This window comes from Antedon bifida, chromosome 4 (assembly GCF_963402885.1).
Source record: "Antedon bifida chromosome 4, ecAntBifi1.1, whole genome shotgun sequence".
NCBI lineage: Eukaryota > Metazoa > Echinodermata > Crinoidea > Comatulida > Antedonidae > Antedon > Antedon bifida.
In genome coordinates, this window is record NC_136229.1 from 28,858,375 (window position 1) to 28,880,149 (window position 21,775).

Genomic DNA, 21,775 nt, shown 5'->3' on the forward strand with positions numbered 1-21,775 from the left:
AATAATAAAATAAAATTGTTTAAAAACAAAATAGTTCAAAATGCATCACTGTAAGTAACCAGTACAAGCACAGATTAAAATACTTATATATATAAATATAAAAAAAACCATAATTAATTAGGTGGGATAAAAAAAGCATTTTCGCAGGTAAAGAGGAGCAGCAAAGAGCTTGTTCTAAAATGTGGACACACAAGATGTACAAAGTACAGGTATAAAAATATATTGAAAAGGGTTACAGTATCAGAAACTAAAATTATAAAAAAAAAAAAATTTATGTGGGAGGAAAAAAAGCACTTTAGCCAAAAAGACAAAAAAAAAAAAAATAAATATGGTAAATAAAAGCCATACTATACAGAATTTGAGGTAAACAATTTTACACAACTTTAACTTGATAAACTTTTATACTTATTAAAACTTGGTTCCCACTAGGACATGATTAATGATGATCCCTCGTAATTGGTGAAGTTGCACTTATGTCCTTGCATCCTAGTGGGAACTAAGCTTTAACAATCAAACTAATCAAGTAAACTTTGTAGAGAACAATACATCTTTAAAATACATTAAAATTCCAATAAAAACATAGACAATTGAACTTGAACCTCATATCTCTTATTTACAATTATATTCACAATTTACAATGCAGTATTATTCTGCTATTATTGAGATTTAAAACATTTATCAAAATAACCTATAATAATTAAGCTTTATTATCCTCATCTTGCGTCTTAGTTAATTCTCCATTTTGTATATCATTTGAAGGTTTTGTAACATCAAAGTCATAAGTTTCACTTTGAACAGGCTTAGTAGACAACTTGGTCGATTCCTTGTCCGGTTGGTTGCTCCCGCTCGGTTCTTGAGTCTTGTCTGATTGAGGAGTTGCTAGCGGCCCGTTCGATGGGGTTGTCGTCTTTTCGGTTTGTGTCGTCACCCTGGGATGTGGACTCGTGTTCGGTGGGGGTGTGGGTATCTTTGTCAGAGGAGTTGTTGTCCTCTGGGAGGGAGTTGGAGTCCTGGTCTGGGGATTCTTTGTCATGGTTGGCGAGATCTTCATCTGGGGACTTGCTGACTTGGGTGGCGTTGATAACTTCCTCTCTTGGGGACTCAGCTCTTTCGGTGGTGGGGTTAGTACCTTGGGTGGTGGGGATGACTTCCTCTCTTGGGGACTCAGTTCTTTCGGTGGTGGGGTTAGTACTTTGGGTGATGGGGTTTTCACCGTTGACATCTTGGGTTGGACTGATGCTTTTGGAGGTTCTTTCATTAAAGGTTTCTTCTTCAAACTGGTTTGATTCTGTGTTGTCTTTCCCTTTTGGGTTTTCCCCGATGTAGCTTGTGCTGTCTTCATTTCCTGAATTGTTGTTTGTATTTGCTTCATTTCCTGAAAATAAATATATGATTTTGAATATTAAAGCTCAGATCAGTTTGTTGCAAGAGACAGGTTATGACCACACATCTTTTGTGAATAACCAATATAAAAAATATAATATAACACTATGAATATCACATGCACATTACACAGTAGTTGGTTCTGGTCAATAAGATATAGATAATAGACCAAAAAAGTGTAACAACAATAAAGTTGAGGCTGAACATACACTCTCCAGCCTGATTTTGGTGTATATCCTACTTACACCAGGATGATAATGTCTTATCCATGCTGTGGATCAGTTTGTCAATAATCAAGAAATTTACATCCTTGTGTGTTAAGATTATGTATACATTTATTCTTTCTAAAGTTTAGATAAAGTGTAAAAAAGATTTTTTGCCACCACAGGAACAATTTAGTTTATTTTTTTCATCTTTGTAAAATATTTTTCTTTCAAATAATAATCACAGGAGGTATTTAAAAAAAACTTTGCCAACATTTTTTCCCCTATATATAGGCGGCTAGATGCCAAACAATCTCTTTTTTTTAAGCCTAATTAGTAGGTTTTTATCGCACAGTATATTGATGCAAAAAGTATTTTGAAATGTTAGTAAGCTACATATTAAACTCACCGATATCATCATCCATTATAAAAGATGCAGGCTATGAATGCAAAGAGACAAAACAGATGAAATGAAAATAGCATATTATTGCAAATGCTAATAATGGTTAAAATGGTTAAATAAAGCAAGGGCATCAATGCAAAACTAGTCGATTGCTCATTATTGTGATACACATTCTTTCCTGAATAAGCCATTTTGCTTAGGCTACATGCATAGAGGTAATATACAACTAGAGAGTAGAATAGGTGACAAAAGTGATGCGAACATTATTTTTTTCCCTATGAGACTAAGGCAGAAATCATGAATAATTCATTACAATAATTATGACATAATATGTGACATTATAGAGGGTGCTATATAAGCACGGAGAGAGATTGAATAATTTTTTTAAACAGCGTTTGCCAACCGAATTGTTACGTCTAGTCTTTAACCTATTACACTGGAGCCCTCGGTTCGAGGTCTATCAAGGACATGTTTTTTTTAAATAGTCGAGAGAGATTATTTAGAGGGTTAGGTTTAGTATATTTAGGAAGTAGATCAGCTATCTTGTAATTCATTCTTTATAATAGAAAATAATTAAGGTAATGAATTATTCATGATTTCTCATAGGAAAAAATATAATGCGAATAGGACAGGGATACCAGTCCACATATCATTAATTAAACAATATTATGAAAACCACATATTTTTCAAATAAAATACCATAAAACTTTCAACAAATTATTCTTATTGTTTTATGGCAATCAAAATTTTTAAAACACTCGTGTTCATAGGCTTAACAAGCTGTAATGTAGACTTATTGAACCTCTCCATGGTGGCTTGCTTTTTGAGCTGTGATTGGAGTTGGAGTATACTCTCTATTTGTGTAATACCTTACTTAGTGATGTGACACAGAACGAAGGTAAGCACTATATGAAGGCAAGCACTATAAATCTATGTTAATTTGATTACGAAAGCTGCGGATGATGTTACATGCAAATTAACTGACATGAATATTCATTTCATGATAGAATGATACAATTTAATTATTTTAGTTTACCTTATCGTCTGGTGAATGCGACTTTGGTTTCTCCTCGGCATAATAATCTGGAACCTCCTTTGTGACTTCTGGCACCTCATCAGACACTGGTCGCTGCTGTCTGGTAGGTGATGGACTTTCTCGTTTTGGTGAGTCTCTCACATATGGTTCAGGTGATTTGGATTCCTGTTTCATAGGCAGGTCCTCTCCACCAATGTCTTCATCGACTTCTTCAGCTGCTATCTGATCAATTGGAAGATCGATTGCTGTCTCTCTGGTGTCTTCAATCTCTCTTGCACCTTCTGTCTCTGAATTCCCTTCCTTCGCTCGGAAAACTGCATTAGGATCTAAAAGAGAGCGAACACAAATCTGTTATAAATAATATCTTCTTTGTTTTTAACTAATTATTAAAAAAAAAAAATAAACACCACAATAAACAGAGATATAGAGTAAATGATATTGTAAATATTATAAACAATTTAGGTAAGATTATAATATAGTAAAGACTTTGTCTTGGGTTACAAGCAGTGCCATTCTGATGACATACAATATATCAACTGTATTAGTCAATCAGACATTCATTTCTAAAAATACAATGGGGATCAAATAGTTTGTCGCCTGCAACATGTCAACATTTCTACAAAACAGACTGTTGACAATTGAGTTGTCATCAGAGTACTATCATATTTATTTTATTATAGCTATGACATTTCTTTTGCATACTTGCATGTTCTAATGGGAAAAAGAAATAGCTATTGGATGCTCTCAACATTTACACTGTTTCGACTTTAATTGTATGAAAGGCCAAATGGGCAAAAAATAATATTATATGTAATGTCATGATAACTGGTGCAGATGATTGAGTTTGGTATGCTAGGCTAATATTTTATTTAGTTTCAATGTAAATCTACAAATAATGATCTAATTAAGGCTCTAATTAATTAATATATAATAAATATACAATCATGTGCTGTGTATAATAAAACTAGCAAGTTTGGTCTTTTAATGCCTTGGTTCAACCAGAAACAGAAGCGTTCATATCTGTTACATCACTATACAAGTATTGCTTTAGAATGTGTTGTGATCATGTGATTTGTGCCAAGCTGCCCCGCATTGTGATAGATTCGTGTAGGCTAAATATTTGCAGCAGCCACAGTGTTGAACATTCATCAGTTGGATGATTTTCAGCTTTGTTTCTGTTGGAATTGCTTATCTAGCCTTCAGCTATTAAATCTATGAAAATAGTTGCAAATATAATTGAATAAAGTTGAATACCATCAGCATCATAATTAGGATGCTCCTTCTCTCTACTTCTTTTCACTGTTGTTGGCTTGTGGTGGAATACACTTTCTGCTTCTTTCTGCTCTGCTGACTTTTCAGGTCGTTTCTTCTTCTTTTCGGTCTTTTGTTTCCGAACTGTTGCAGGCTTGGGCTTTGCAGGAGGGGAAGACTGAAAAAAATCAAAAGCAAGCAAATGTAAAAAATAAGAGATAATTTTTTTCATCCTTGATATTAATTTTTGACTATGTTAAACTACATACAATCTATTTCCACTGTAAAAGCGCTACTCTTACTTTCGTCGATGGGCAATAAATAAACAGGCCATACATTATTTAATAAGAAAAATCATAGAAATAAAACTGTAATTAAACACAAGATCTGCCATTTCAATAAACTACTTATATTCCATTTTGTTTGCCTCTTAAAGGTTTATTTTAAAATATGAGGTGTGTATAATTATTTTTATAATTGTGCACAAAACATAATATCAAACTGTTATCGATAATAGAGAGGTTTCGCAATCTTACGAATACGATAACGAAAACGGATACGTCACGCACACGTATTCGTTTTCGTAAGCCAGTAAAAATCTGTTTCGCATGGCAACGAAATATTGAGGGTGCCATCCAAAATATGACTGCGGTAAATATGAGCGAAGCGCAGGTACGTGTTGCTTGGTTCTTGGCTGCCTAGGCCTAGAGTAACATCAAAGCGAGTGAAGACTTTAAAAACTGCTATTAATCAAAATTGACCTGGCATTTTAGTAAATTACTTTAGTAAATTACTTTCAATAAATCTATAATTATATTATAATCATGAATCATTCCTGATTCAAATGCAAAATGTGCAAAATAGATCAAAACTATACTCGTTTTGTAGTTACGAATATGACTGGTGATATTCGTCAACACGAATACGCTTTACGAATATGAAATGGAGATCAGCTCAAAAGTTTCACAAATGTGTGACGTATCCGTTTTCGTTATCGTATTCGTAAGGTTGCGAAACCTCCCTAATATCTATGAACTACCATACAATCATTGTTGCCTAGCGCTAGCTTGTCTTTAAAACCCCAGATAAACATAAAAATAAATATTATGCAATCATCTCAAATAATGTAGCTCTTTCAAATATATTTGTTAAGGTATCCAATACAACATAAATGAATAATGTTCTGTTTTTGTAGAAATCCATGGCAATTGATATGGTGTAATTAAGTCCTTGGCGATACGCCAAGCAATAACATATTTGACATTTTGTACTTTATCATTTTTTCCTACAAAATACAATAATTTTTTAATCCTGCATTTCATATTTAATTTTGGAAAAGCAGGCAATTATGTACGACAGTACAAGCGCACTGTAAGTGTAATTAACAATACGCTTAATTTGATTAAAAAGATTGTTTAACTCCTTGTTACTAAAGCAACTAATACTGTATTTTATAGATTGTCATTAGTTGGTGGGTGTTGTATGTATTGTAACTAATCAATAGCATTTTTTTTACAAATTTTATAGTGTTCTAAATCCTGTGAACACTTTATACTGCTTGCTTTGCAAGTAAAAATAAAAACATAACTTTAAATATACAAGTACTATTCTGAAGTGGGTAATTTTTATACAAAAATAAACGAAGCTACCAAAGGAGAGTCATGGAAACAATTATAAAAGTGCATGCAATGTCTACCCAAGACAAACAGATGATTCTGAGTGGAAAACTTCCCATTCTCAAAATAATAGGTACATTTTGCCAAAATGTTGTGAGTCACCTACTGTATGTTGTCATCCACTATCTATTCCTCAACCACATTCGTTGTTATATGCATTCCTAGCCCTAGTGCATTGAAAGATCTTTGAACTTATGAAAATATGCTATCCATTTCACTCATAAATTATTTGATAATGTTGTGTAGCCAAAGTAATACAACTGTATCACACTAGTCCTGTCACACAAGCATTCACAATAATTACCTTTCGTGGTGGAGGCCTGGCTTTGATAGGTGGCAAAGGTCTGAAAATATATAAAAGAAAATGAGCATAAATTGATCAGTTGACATTGTCTTGAATTATATTCCATTAGCTACAATCCATGATGGTATTTCTTTACTTGAACAGCATCTATTTTGTTGCCAACATGTTTAAAAAGATTAAAATATATTCATTATCTGACATTTTAAATGTCTTTTTGGGATAATATAATTGGGATATTTTAGAATGATTGGCCAATTATTCTGTAAAGTACATCTGAGAATAGTAGAACTTGTTTAAAAAAAAAGTTCTTTGGTGAGATTAACTCGACTTGAAAATCTTTCCGACATATATCGACATTATAAAGTTAGAGTTCAATACGTTCAAGATTTATCCATATGCTAGTGAAGCTCATCAACCAAACATTTAGCATAAGCCTGTAGCAGCCTGGATCACTTACTTCTTGACATGTCTAGGTGACAGCATGGTGGATGGTTCCCATTGGCCGTATGCAACCTTCTTGAAGCGTTCAGTCCCTGCAGCTACATATTTACCGTCTGAATCAATTTGAGAACAATCTAAAACTCGTTCACCATTCATCTTGTACAGCCTATGTATAAAGTGTGAACACATGATAGGAATTATCAACTTGGATCAAGCAGATAATAATTGATTAAATATTGTATTTCATATTATCATTGTACAGTTTGTCTGTTTATCTACTGTAACTATGTGTATTTTTATGTAAAGCCCAACATTTTCCAAGGCCTAATTTTGTGACTTTCACAATTGAACAACATCCAAAACAATTAAGGGCATCTCCTGTCGGCCTGAAAATAACAGGTCACAAAATAGTTGGAATAAAAAATAAAAGAAACGCGAAAATTTAGGGCTGCAAACATTTTGGGCTTATAGTAATTTGTCAATTTCACTCAAATGCAGAATACCAATTTTTACTCTCATACCTCCTTATAGCAACTCCATTTAACAAGTTGACTTTTACATTTATCTCTGTCAATACAGTCTCAAAATTTTGTAAAGACCTATAACGAAGAAGCAATCGCATAGGCAGCTCTTTGTCGTCGCCATTTCTATAAACACTAAAAAAAAAAAAAAGGAAGAAAAAAATATATAAATCTAGTGATACTGTGGCTTCAATTTGAAATGTACTAAATTTCCTATATTGTACGTGTGAATGTTTCTAGTAAAAGCCATCACTGTAGACTTACTCATGTAGGAAAAATATATTTCTTTACTAAGAATATTTATTAAAGTTTGTTTTATAAGGAAGAAACTGACAAAAAAATTGTTTAAAATATGAATACTTACAATATGGTTTTTGTTCCCACCGATATATGTCGAATCCTAGCAGATCTTCGTATCTTACTATGTGTTACTGGTTGTATAGGCTGCAAGAGAAGACAAATTATAATAAAAACGACGATGAAAGCATGCAAAGAAAATTCAGTATACTTGGGTGTCACAGACTGACAATAATTTGTATAAAAATCTAATTTACAATAATTAAATTTAAATTTAGTAAAGTAAGTGACATTGTAAAAGCTGTTTGCACACTGCAATAGAGAAAGGAATACAGTATTTCTATAAATTCTTTGCTATGGTATGTACTTATGAATCTAATATTACAGTACAGTTTATATTATTAACATTATATAGCACACATTTTTATAAGCTCATAATCAGCGGCGCTTTACATACTGTACTGTCACCCACTTCATTGGTTATAGTTAAAGATAAATGTTTAATTCAACTTGATAAATTGTGCCAGATTCTTGTAACAGAAAACGACCGCTCTTTTGTTTAGTTTGTGGGATTGACATGTGAATCAACCCCTACAATAAATATTTTGAACGATTATTTGATTCAGTTTGATCTATCTTTAGCACTCAACTTTATCTCTCAGTTGAATCATGTTCATTGCAAAAGGCATAACATCAACAATTTTCTAATTTACTAAAACTCACACGATCTATTGCAAAATAATATTCATCGGTTTATGGATTTTAAACCCCTTCAAGCATTTTACATTAAGGTTCTCATTGTATGCATTATAGAACAAAATGCTAATTTCAAACACAACCTCATTAGAGTGTGTCTAGATCTGTTTTCAGTTAAACGTGATGATGAAAAATAGGATTTGATAACTATACAATAACTCAAAGTAAACCATTTACAAAAATAGTATAGTATATTATTATTAGATATTAAATGCAGATTCTAATCTGTAGCTAAAACATGATAGACAATAACTATTGGCCTTCTGCTGGGTCTGTCAAATTACCGTCTTCAAACGAAAGCTTGTTTTATGCTTTGCAAATGCAAATGCTTTCTAAAATAAATTAATATTAGATATAAAATATTCAAAATTATGTCTAAACTAGTTATTCATTTACATACTGTATAACACAATAGTTACATTACAACTGTCATTCTGCTTGCATGCATTTAATAATCATCATTACAGTAAATGACATGCTGTAGATAATTTTATGTGTTTTGGTATTTTCAACTATTTGCTTTTATATTGTAATTAATTATGAGACACTAAGACACTGTCTTTAATAGTTGATAAAGTCAATGAGTTTCCCTACTGGGAATAAAGTTTAAATCTATTTATTTAAAAGTTGTTTAAAACCTTATGGTGACAGGTGAACGTGAATAATAAGTAAAGAAAATAAAACTGATACTTTTTTTTAATAGAGTATGTAAAGTAATACTATAGTATAACATTATAATGTACAGTATAAGAATAAGCAACATACATACCATGTTTCTTTAAAGTCATGTCCAAAACAAATGATGTGTAGTAGCATGAGGATTTACAGTAAGCACAGGACAAAATAATTGTTTTAATAATGGAAAATGCAATAAATTAGGTATTTAACTCAGCCTGATAATAGCTGCTGAGGTTGGTACAAAACCATTAGTTACGTAATACTTTTTTAAATTAGCTCCATCTTCAAATCAGTACATTATAATTAGTGTTACACTATAGTAGTAGTATGAGAAAAATGAAAACAGAATTTACATGATTTTCAGAGTTTACACAGTATAATTAAGAACCTCTAAACAGAAAAAAAACAATCTGGCATTATAATATCATTTTTTAATGTTTTAAAGAAATTTTAGGGACAAGTTTTTTAGAACTGTGCAATAGCCTTCATTACACTAATTTACATGATACACTAGAGATGGTTTGAATACAACAATACAACTACAGTAAGTTGTGTATGACAATTGTCAAGCTTTTCAATACAGTACAGATATTACAGTACCATACAACAATAGAGGAAGTCAAATAACACTACTGGAAGAATCTAAGATATTGTACTGTTTACTTCTATTCTATGAAATGACATTGACTGATTCTTCCCTTCAGACTTAGGGTCTTTGTGTTACAGTTACGAGTATTCTCCAAATATAGAAATCAATTCTGGACAATTAAGAAAAGAACAGAATTATTGATTGATATCCACATCATTATCAATTTTTTTTAGTTATTTGCCTTTGGATTTATTGTACATTTACTACAGAAATCTACTAAATACAAAAAAGTCAAATGATAATTTTACTTTGTCTATCAATTGACAAAATATAGCCTTCGTTCGATTGCTCTTGGTCAATATGATGTTTTTAATAGCTACTGTAGGCCTAACCTACCACTAATAGAAAACTATTTATTTTATGTATATAACACCATTTTTAATACCGGTTGGAGCCAATTTAGTTCGTCAAATCTTGATGGGAAAACAGTGTTAAAAACCATGGAGGATTGTTTATGTACTCCATGGAGAAATAAGTTTTTTAGAGTACTATACAGAGTGAATACAGTTTTACTTCAGTATAATGAAATACGATTTAAATAGTACACAAAATACTGTACTTGTGTTTTGTGGAAAATTGCTGCTAACACAGCCATAGACTTGTGTCGCAAGCAGAACAGCAGGAATACCAGCACAATGCATTTAAGAAAGAAGCATTACGCAAAATATAAATTAGTCCTCAGAAACTGGTAATGAAGGACCCAGAATGCAGCCTACTAAAACCAGAGTGTCAGGACATCATGATGCTCTACACTTTTCAGTTAGTTCTATACAATCTACTGTACATACAGCACAGTTTATTTTAACTCAATGTTTCATCAGGTTGGCTTTTCTAGAATTGAAAGCCAAAGTATGGAAAAGTTGATTGAGTGATTATTAATGTTATTACAGATGTCTTAATGAACTTACAAAAACCAAGAAAAATCTTAAGAATAAGAAAAAAAAGGAATAATTTTCTTAGACTTGCAGTCATCAACATTAATATTGAAAAAAAAATGAAAAGAGAAATAAAAAACTTCTAAAACTAAAAAATATGTACTGATCAATGTGTCCAGACAACAACAATACACTGACTTAAAGCTCAGGTACAGGCATGAATTTTAAATATAATATGTGGTTAATTGTACATAAATCAAAATATTTGTAACAGAAATCAAGACGAAAAAACATGAATTTCCCTTAATATGGTCAAATACAAAATTTGGCAAAATTCTGCTATAAAAACCAGGAAGACCTTTTTTCAGTAGTTAGGTAGTTTAACCTAATGTAAACATGTCTGGTGACTCCCTAGAAGGTGAAAAAAGATGGTGGATATACGGTGGATAATTTTTGCTATAGCATGAAAATAAAAATCTGAAGTTGAATAAAAATACCAGAAATGTAAAATTCAAGTTATATTACCTATATTTAGTCATCTGATAACATTTTTTACCACACTGTTTATTTTTCATAGCTTCTTAAAATGCCTCTCTATTTACATAATTTGTGTACAAAAGAACAGAGATTTTACTGTGTAATTTGAACTATCCCCCCACTGATAAGAAAGTGCCTTTTTTTAACAAGCTCGTGTAAAATAAATAAAATCCCAAAAATTATGAAACATAGGGGAAACTATAGATCGATAATTATTGAAATGTATGATCAATAGAAATTTTTTGCCCGCACCTGGCCTTATTATAAATAAATATGAACTCAATTTCGAATGTGATACAATCCACAATATCTTAAGTTTTATAAATGAGAAATCTTTTTTTTTCTCAAACATATTAATTATAAAAGAAAATCTGTTATTTTAGATTAACAAAAAGTCACCTATTATTTGATGGCGAATTTGTTATTATTTGAGCACTATGACAACGCGATAATTGTCACCTGCACAGAGAAAATTATTGATAGATGAGATGTTGATTTAATCTTAATAATGAACTTCTTGTCATTTCTAAAGTGTAAACAGCTTTCTTGAACAAAAGCCAAATGGCTAAATTGTTAATCAATTTTAAGGTTGAACCTGTAGAATTAATATTACTCTGCAACACTTCTATTTCTACAGAAAATATATATCAACAAAATTAGTATTCAAATTTTGTTTTAAGTTAAGCACAAACTACACTATGTATTAAATGTATTAATGTATTAAATACAAACGAAACATTGGTATTTTCTTTATGCTATAAATTTTGTGTTTTGTATTTCTATATCAATACAATCAAGAATTACAGTTACACATTTATTTTTTTATTTATTTATTAAAATTTATATCATCATATAATGACTAGTACAAGTCCCAGATGCCTAGGTCTAAAATATGGTGGGATTACTGTATGTAAATGTAGATTGCTGTTTATCTTTTGGAGTAGTATTATTGTTAATTATTTTTTCAATTATTAAGAAAAACAAATATCATAGACTATTCGTCTTTAAAAAAAAATACTACCACCAAAGAAAAACAAAATTAATATTTAAAACAAAAAATAAAAACTAGATATTGCTGTATTAAGAAATGAATGTAATAGTACTGTACATAGCAAATAATATTTTACAGTGTGATTTAAATCAGGTATTTTAAGCTGTTGAGTCACTATACAGCAACAGCAACCAATACACCATGTGATGTTGTGACCTAGCAACAGTAAACAACTCAACAGCTAGTGAATAGCCAATACTTTTTAGATAAACTTTATTAAGTAATAAAACTGAATAGGTTATACAAAATAAATACACTTAATTTCTAATGCAGAAAATGTCTATAAAAAAGAACATTGCAAGATCAAAGTACATTTTCATATGTTTATAAATTAAATACTAATATTTTAGTATTATTTATTAACTTTGTTGATAATTATTTATTAGAGTTGGGTTTTTTTCAAGGTTTTACACTCAGTACATTATTTCTAATTGTTAAAATTCTATTTTTCATTGTAATTTACAAATTGATAGTAATTGGATATTTTTACAGAACATATAATTTTTTTATTAATAAAGGTTGGTTATGGTACTAAAAATCAAGAAGACAAAAATCAATCAGTTTGACAGGTAATATCCTTTTTTTTTTCAAAATTTGCTGCCAGTCAATTTCAGACTTGTACATTTTCATAATGATATGGCAACTAATTTGACTAGTGACTTATTACATTATGTTGTCATAACTTTATCTATCGGGAGGTTATGTTAATATTTACATGATAGTATCCATGGAAATACAAACTAATCGCAGTACATCTAGCCTACCTAGTCTGATTACACTTAAATGTCTCATTAAGTTGAGATTACTATAATTACAACTGATGTGATATCAATATACTAAATGAAAACTGTAAAATATGCCATTAGTTGAGATTTCTAATAATTGCAACATACATTACAGTATATATGCAATTTCAGATATCATTTAAATGATATTGAGGTAGGCCTACTACTCCTGTACTCCTTATGAAACAGGCGATAGCACATTAAAATGTTCAAGTTATAACTAGCGTCTTTGACTATATTTATCTTTAAATGTTTGTCAAATGTTAATATATCCAGTGATAGAAATTACATGTTACAAATTAAATTATTTGTCCTTAAAATAATAATTAACACTGTGGTCAATTTTGTACTGTATGACCAATGAGACTGTTGTCAAAGTACACAGTGCCGGTTAGTGTAGCCTATTGTATACATGTAATTGTTCCACATCATACAGTAGTTACAGTACACTTATTTACACATTACAATAGTGGCTTTTCACAAACAATTTGCCTTTCATGTAATAGATACTGTATTTAAACTAACTGTAAATATTAACTTTACAATTGACATGCTTTGAGGCTATTTAAATTACTTTAGATGGAAAACAAACTAGCTTTTGGTACCTTTAAAATCAATGCGGCCACAGTTCCTCTTTAAGATTTAGAATAAATAATAGGTATAATAAGATAGTTTTATGGTGTTTGATTTGGTAGAATACAAATTAAACACCAATGAAACAAGTTATACTACTGTACCTTCATAGCATAGCACCAGGCTAAACTTTGTCTGCTCTAGCCCCTCATCTGGTTCGATCTGGGGCACTTTTGAATTTCCCTTTTAATAGCCATGTATTTTTGAATGAAAAGTGTGTTTTTTAATTAGACCAAATTCTGTGCGACTACCTAAATATTGTGCAACCACGTTCAGTAATTCAGCTATATTTATATAAATTTCAATCAGGTCACAGAGAGGTCATAGCAGTGACTGTACTGTAGGCCTACTAAACATAAGAAATACTGTATGATACCCGTCGAACAACAAGCTATGCAATACAAATGTGTATGCTGAGTCAAGTTATATGAAGCAATTATCTATTGTATTTATGAATTAGTACATTAAAGGGGGGTTCCGGGTTTAAAATGAATAGTAAAAAATGTAAAATATATTTGTTTGTCTCTTGAACGGTAAAAGTTTCAATTTATATAAGCGCCCAGTGAAGCAGAACGAAGGCTGTGAAATGAGGCCAGATTACAAGTGCAGCTACGGCGATATGACACTGTGTTACAGAATAGGAAATTCGTGAAATGGTCAATCTTCCGACGACTCGTTATCATTAACCATATCAATTACTTTTGTAAAATTATACTTATCTGATGTAATTTTAGTCGGTCTTCCCATTTATGAAGTCAATTTTCTATGAAAATTTATCAAAACAGTGAAAACTTAGATATGTTTGCACTTTACGTTTGCCGATTTTCGCACTGACTTAGGGAAAGCCTTCAAAATCAATGAAGCGTAACGTATACATTCCTGCTGAGCGAGGAGAGCGAGACGATGATACACATGCTCTCTCTGCCCATGCTTGGCATCGTCACGTGATAAGCAGATACAGTATACAATACCAAACTGGTCGGGTCGAGTATACCCCGTTTATAATCACAACATAAACGATGTACAGTATTTGATTGAAGGTCGACTCGACCTACCGGAATGGTATAGATAACATAGCTCGAATGAGAGAGTTGGAATATTTGTAAACATAAGTAGCCTATTGCTAATTTTAACAAGTGTAGCCTATAGTAAAAGGCCTGGTAGTATCAATTCGCATAGGGTCTACTACACTAGCTAGCTCAATTTTTAACTGGGCCGGATCGGCCAGGTCTCCTTCCTACTACCTGGTCTACTTGCTTGATGCAGTATCCGCTTTTTTGGAGAGTAAACTAGGCCTATTTTAGGCCTACTTAGACGATCGGGACACCATATGTGCGGACGGCGATCGGACCTTGTTTTGCCTCAATATTTACAGCAGATTTTGTAGAACGTTTTAGGTTTAGATTGTTTAGGAGTTTGGTTGATAGGATGGGTTTGGATCCACTGAGTTTTGTTATTTATGGGCCAATCGTTTAGTAGTAGGCTAGCTAGGCCCATGATGGGCCCCAATGTTTTAAAACGTAGGGTAGCCATCGTGGCATGGAATCCCTAGTCAGAATGGCTCTCACCCATGACAAAAAATGATTTAGGCTAGGCCTAGCCTAGTACTTGAAGCCGATAATACGATCTGAACTATTCGAGGTATAAAAATAGTATAACTGTATACAATCTATATATAATCTGTACCATGGAGTAATCTGTACTAAATTTTGTATTTCATTAAATGTCAAATAAATATATGCTACTACTGTTATTATTACACTTTAGGCCTAGCTTAGAAAATCTACAAAAAATGTATTTCACAATGATCGGGTGGTCGTGGTTTGACAGGGGAGAGAGATGTAAATTAGTTGACAAACACAACGTACATGACGTCGCGAGTTTGGAATCCACTGATGACGTGATTTTGTGAATATCTCATGAATATTAATGAGCTTCCCTAAGCTGCTGAAAAACAGACTTTCCATGAATTTACCCTAAAATGTATATGAAATTTAATTTTTTAATTACTTGTTATTACTTCTTCATTCTGACATGTCTATATTGTTATAATATTTTTTATTTAATAAATAAACGATATTTAAAAGCAATTTTAAACCCAGAATCCCCCTTTAACTCTTGCAGGATCATACTACAATATGTTAATACAAAAATATCTGTGATAAATTATGAAACATGAACATGCTTTGCTCATGAAAAAGCAATCGCAATAAAATAAATTGGATATTAATGTCAACTCAATTTCTGCTGTGTATCCTGTGTACAGCAAATACTTTCATAATATTTTGATAATTCATCTGCTTTTTAGGGAATTTTTATGCAAATACAGATGTACAGTTAGCATAACAACCAAAACATCAACAACATGAACCAAGACAATTCAATTCTTACTTTGGACACATCAAATCGGTTTCTATGACACTGGCTTTCTTTTTAATATACGGAAATAAGATAAGGTAAGATAAATCTTTATTGTCATGAACACAACAAGGCGAACATGAAATTGGTTTTCCTTGATGCTTAAAAACACATACAATATATAAAACATTAAAAATATCAATACAATACATTAAAACTATATACAGTAGTAAACAAGTAAACAAACTATCTTTGGAATGTTGTGTTGGAAACATGAATAGAGTTGTGGACAAATGATTTCCTACATTGAGTGGTATTGCACATTAAAGGACGAATTCTTCTACCTGATTTATTAACAACATATTTATCATTCAAATGGGTGCGAGTTATCTTCCATTATTTTCTTAACTTGGCTAATATTAATAACATCGCTCCTGTAAACTGTGTCGATAACATTGACATTCCTTCCTAATAATAATAATCGATAGTAAAACCATTTTGAAGTTTCTTTATATTTATTTTTATTTATTGATACAGTACTCGCAGATTTGTCATTTTTTCAGTAATTGAGTTTCTTTAATTAACTGTACAGTATGTCAAGTTTGGTTATTATAATTTATGACATACTATTTTATTTGCAATTGACGAAGTAGGAAAACAAAATGAATTTAGTATACAGTTCAGTAATATAAATTTGACTTTGTACTGTATGGTACATTTGTTTAAATTAAATGAAATATTTAAATGACATTGGCATGGTCGCTAATATTGGTATTCCAGTTAACTGCAATCATTTCTCTAGTTATCTTGCATTCCACTCATTACAAAATGTCCAGTCAAAATTTATTTTTATTTTCTACAATTAATAAACATTGTCAAAAATTCACTAAAAGTACTGTACTCTGAACTATACACTAACAGACTAACAAAGTTTATATTATACGGAGTGTAGTTTACCATAATACAGTTTCCATAAATAAGATTATTAAAAGATAAAATGTAAAAACAAGAAAAAAAGTGAACATTAAAAAAGAAAAAAAGGCCTTTAATATTGCACTGAAAAAAAATGTGTTTCTACTCTTTTCAGATGAGAAGTACTGTAAATAATCCCTGGGAGAGATTACTAATCAATAATACAGTACGTCTCAAGTATCATTCAATTGAAATTTACATTTTTGTAACATTTGTACAGCCTCATTTTCTGAAATTATAATAATAATTGTAATATATTTCTGTATACGATACGATTCCTTTTATTAATTATTATAGCATAATTTAACAAATGAAAATTAATCATTTGGATGTTTTGTTAAAACAGATTCAATGACAATCAATGAAAAACACTGTACAACTGCTTTACAATCAACATGATATTGCTTATATTGATAACTGCTTGATTAACTAATGAATATAAATGATTATTGATTAATACTGATAGATTTCAAACAACTTGAGCACAACGTTGGATTAAAAATCTATATCAGTTATAATATTGGTCTTTGATTTTAATCAAGCGAATAAAGAAACCAGAGCTTTAACAAACAGCAAAACTAGGTTTATCCATGCATGTTCCTACTTGAATCAAGCTAATCAATGGTTGGCATGACAATGATACACTTTGAAGGAGGTAAAACATTGTAAAGATACATGTGCTGTGGATACTGTAACTAGAACAGGTGTTTTTTTCCTATTAGGAATCCAGGTAAACATACTTTTAAATTCTGATACAGTCCTCTTATAAAATTTAATTGCACTAATGAATTTGATTGAGTTTCTTATAAAAAAAATCATCATCAATGTTGTTTTGAAATTATAAATATCTGTTGTGTACAGTACACAAGAAGGCTGTTAGGTGGAATCTCATCACAAATGGACCCTTAAGCTCTGTTTTACACTATAAAACTAATTTGAAAATAAATTAGTAATTAATAAGATAGCTGATCTCGTACAAACTGAAATTATTGTGTTTCTATCATTACATTATCTGAATTGAATAATTATTATTTCATCAAAATGTTCTGTAGTATAAACATGCCTCTAGTGCCATATCTCTTTAGTTATTGGGAATACAATCAATCAAAATACAGGTTGTAATAATAATGCAACAAGTATAGGCCTATTAATGCAATTCTACTGTACACTAGCAAAGGCTATTGAGGCTTTTAACAAAAGTCCTAATTTGTACCTACAGTACTCACATTAATTTAACATGACTCCAACCATAAAAAAAAGAATCACAGTAAACAGTTGGGCTTTTTCTTGTGGTTCACTCAAAAAAAGAGAAAATTCCGCTAGGAACGAAATAGACTCAAGGATGATTTTAATGGACAGACCATGAATGCTCAGAAACGTGTTATAGTACTTTTTTTAGTTTGGAGTCACGTACTGTATCTGTCTGTTTTTTTTATAGCACAAATAACCTTTAATTTGATAATATTGTAGTTGTACCTTAAAATATATTAAATAGTCCGACCACATTTCTGCTGAATTTTGTCAAAATAAAATCCTTTATTTGGCTCGAGTGACAACATGACAACATCATCAACCCAAGGCAATATTACAGTAATTACAAGGAAATGCTGAGCTACAGTACATAGGCAGGATAGGAACTCATAAAAGTCCTTTGATATTCTGTCTGACTGCGACAAATACCAACAGTTCTGTACTATACATGTATCCTCTGTGGAGAGGTGTCTGTTAAGGGGCGTGGAACTGATCGTGTCACAGCCACAGATAAACCATTTGATCTACAGTACGGAGCTCATCATCCTGATTGTTACTGTAGATTGCCTTGATCAAAGCAAACATATTGGGGTTTTGTGGGACTACAGTGTACTGAAGAGATGCATTATAAATAAAGAATACATTAAAACTGTAGTGAACTCAGTACATAGGCAAGATAGGAACTTTCTGTCTGACTGCGACAAATACCAACAGTTCTGTACTATACATGTATCCTCTGTGGAGAGGTGTCTGTTAAGGGGCGTGGAACTGATCGTGTCACAGCCACAGATAAACCATTTGATCTACAGTACGGAGCTCATCATCCTGATTGTTACTGTAGATTGCCTTGATCAAACCAAATATATTGGGGTTTTGTGGGACTACAGTGTACTGAAGAGATGCATTATAAATAAAGAATACATTAAAACTGTAGTGAACTCAATAGGACTACTTTCTGAAAACCTCATCTTCTTTCAAGGTTCAAAGTCACATAATCGGGTTCAAAATGTAAATTTGTTACATCATTAAATTCACTGACCTCAAGATTATTGTGCAGTGGTTTTTATGTTGGAATCCTATTAGTGGACAGAACCTTAATTAATGAAGACTACTACAACGACTGATTATCATTCATTGTACTTCAACAACAATACGACAACTGCATATGCACTGTACACATCTCATTACTGTACTGTCAGGGAATGCATTGTATTAATAGTCGTAGCAATAAAATTATTTATTTTTAGGTTGAATATGGAATCTTATTGATTATTGATTACATTACACTTCATCGCCATTCTTTCAAAACCTTGTGTTTTGCGACACAAACTATAATGTTTTTTTTGTTGTGAATTGGGAAAATGCCACAGATTCTAGTAAAATATAAAAAAATAAAATAAATAATAAAATTCTGGATTTAAATATGTATTTAGAATTATTTCATTTCAGACAATGTCTTGCCATTATTTTACTTTTACCATTATTATTATTCAAAACATTATGAGGATATTCTGTAATAATAATAATAGTTCATTCTTATATAACGCATTTAAGCAAGCTCTCAATGCACTGCACATTATTACCCCAGTCATTTTTTTTTATCAAACACGTATGGAAACATGCTCCCATAATAATGCAGCTAGTAATAGCGCAAGGTTGTGTCTTGATCTAACCGGTAAGTAAAGTTTCTTGCCTAAGGGTCACAAGTAATGCGGCGTGAGTTGGATTCGAACCACGATCAGTAATCCAACGTCCAACACACTGTGCCACACGCCCCTACAAGATGACGGACATTATACATACAAGATAGTGCTGTACTGACTGTACTGTAGCCTACAGTATTCGGAAAAAATACCCCCAGAAAAGTAAAATTGTCTGCTTTCTGATCGGACCATGTATCATATTCAGGAATTTACATCCCTGGTAATAGTTTGACCTGTACATCTAACAAATCCAAGTTCAAAAGTGGTGAATATTGGGAATTTTTCCTCTTGTCTGTCAGGTTTTTTAATGCAAATGTCTTACTTACCCCAGCAAATGTAAAGGCCTTTACCGTGCCAGCAGCCAGTCGTCGTGGACTCAGATGCTCATTATAGCTGTATTAAAAACAGAAGAAATGATGAATGATGCACTTGTCAATTTTATGACCCACTATACGACCCCCGGGAGAGGCGTGTTATTTACAAATAATTATTAACGCAGGGGTGTGTCAAAAAACCTAGATGGTATGTCATATCAATAAACAATGGTGCATCAATGTCCGTCACTTTACCACCCACCATATTATGAATATCATGGTCACATTGCATCAAAATGGGTGTGTCATGGTCACCTTAAGTCACTTTTTTTGACGCAGAGGTGCATCATGATATTCATATTCATAGGCGTACATCATTCATACATAATATATTGTATTTCTACAGTGTCAGAAGATTAAAAGAAAATTATATTCTTATACATTAATTCTATACAATTTCTGTAATATAATGTATTATTAGCCTATGCTTAGAATAATAAATTATAATAATTAGGCCTATACAATTTTTTAATACTTGTCACGGACTACTGTCTTATGAATATTTATGGCTGGCTATATAACGGATTGTGTTGTAATTTGTATGTAAAATTTATTTCAAGCAATATGGAAACTTTCAGTATTTATAGGCCTACCTACACTGGCTTTAGTAGAGTAGTACTAGCCTAGGGCTAGGTACACTAGAGGCCACATATATAGAGTGTCCTAGGCTAATAAAGCTAGCTAGGCTAGTTAGAGGAGGGTACAGAGTAGGCTTAGGCTAGGCCTAGCCTATTTGAATTGCACACGCATCATATAAAAAGGGAAATTTTACAAACTTAGGCCTAGCCTAGTAGCACAGACAGTATATGGAATAAGTGAAACAAACTTACGACTTCTTTTTAAATTTTTCGGAGCCTGCAGCAACATAAATATTATTGTTTTCTAGCGAAGATAAATCTTGAATTTTATGTCCATTTACAGGCGTGTGAAGTTTTCTAACAGCCCCGAAACTAGCTCGTAGACCCGATGTCACCTCATTTAGGAAGGAGTCGAAATCTTTCGTTGTTCTCGTATTAATAACAAATCGTTTTCCTGTATAAAAGTCGTCTCCATTTTTAAAAACACGAATATTTATTGCCGGCTGTATTGGCATTGCTTTTGTTGTAGCCATAACGCTATACAAAAAGTGTGATAAACTTGTTTAGAACTTAATACATGGTTGTCTTTCTTAGCTCTCACGTCGTGCAAACATTTACAAAATGGTTTTTTGACTCGCGGCAGCGAGAAAGGACGATGGGAAGAGTCAATGTTTACAATCCATTGTTTTCAAAGTTTGGGTGCTTAGCAACGAAAAAGAGGAAGTTACTTGATGACGTAATTAAAGTGATTCCACACACAAAAATACGGTATAGCAATAGCCTAGTAGTTTCCGAAGCTGTTTAGTTTTGATTTACTATTTTATATGATATTATACTTCATATAATGTGGTAACCAAAATAATAATTGACTCTTTTTCGATTCATTCATTGATAACGAGCTTTGCGTAGGCCTTGATCGATAAAAAAGGAGGCCAGCTTTAATAATATCAGTAGATACAGTATTTTTTTTATTCAAGTTTAATGCACTGTATTTACTGTATTAGGCTACATTTCTTAATCATTAATATATTAATAATACACAAAGATTTAGGAATGATCG

General features: G+C 31.7%; 1 protein-coding gene across 2 annotated transcripts; it reads right to left on the reverse strand.

Moving 5' to 3' along the window:
• Positions 1 to 412: 412 nt before the first annotated feature.
• Positions 413 to 21,345, reverse strand: LOC144840465 (doublecortin domain-containing protein 2-like). Of its 2 annotated transcripts, XM_078696284.1 has the most exons (10): positions 20,968 to 21,345; positions 20,090 to 20,156; positions 7,583 to 7,662; positions 7,219 to 7,353; positions 6,714 to 6,863; positions 6,257 to 6,296; positions 4,280 to 4,454; positions 3,026 to 3,351; positions 1,996 to 2,026; positions 413 to 1,375 (listed from the first exon to the last, which is right to left on the reverse strand). In XM_078696284.1, exons 1-10 carry the CDS (start codon positions 21,246 to 21,248, stop codon positions 801 to 803), a joined length of 1,860 nt encoding a protein of 619 aa, XP_078552410.1. In that variant the 5' UTR covers positions 21,249 to 21,345; the 3' UTR covers positions 413 to 800. The 2 variants fall into 2 exon arrangements, with proteins under 2 accessions (XP_078552410.1, XP_078552409.1); XM_078696283.1 differs by lacking the exon at positions 1,996 to 2,026.
• Between the last annotated feature and the right edge of the window lie 430 nt (positions 21,346 to 21,775).

What these genes read in the sequence shown, in the direction of transcription:
- LOC144840465 (XM_078696283.1), bottom strand. Translation starts at nt 21,248, where the DNA reads ATGGCTACAACAAAAGCAATGCCAATACAGCCGGCAATAAATATTCGT. An exon ending in TCCTAATTATGATGCTGATG is followed by an intron (nt 3,352 to 4,279) that starts GTATTCAACTTT and finishes GCTCTCTTTTAG; the next exon opens with ATCCTAATGCAGTTTTCCGA. An exon ending in CGCATTCACCAGACGATAAG is followed by an intron (nt 1,376 to 3,025) that starts GTAAACTAAAAT and finishes ATTTATTTTCAG; the next exon opens with GAAATGAAGCAAATACAAAC.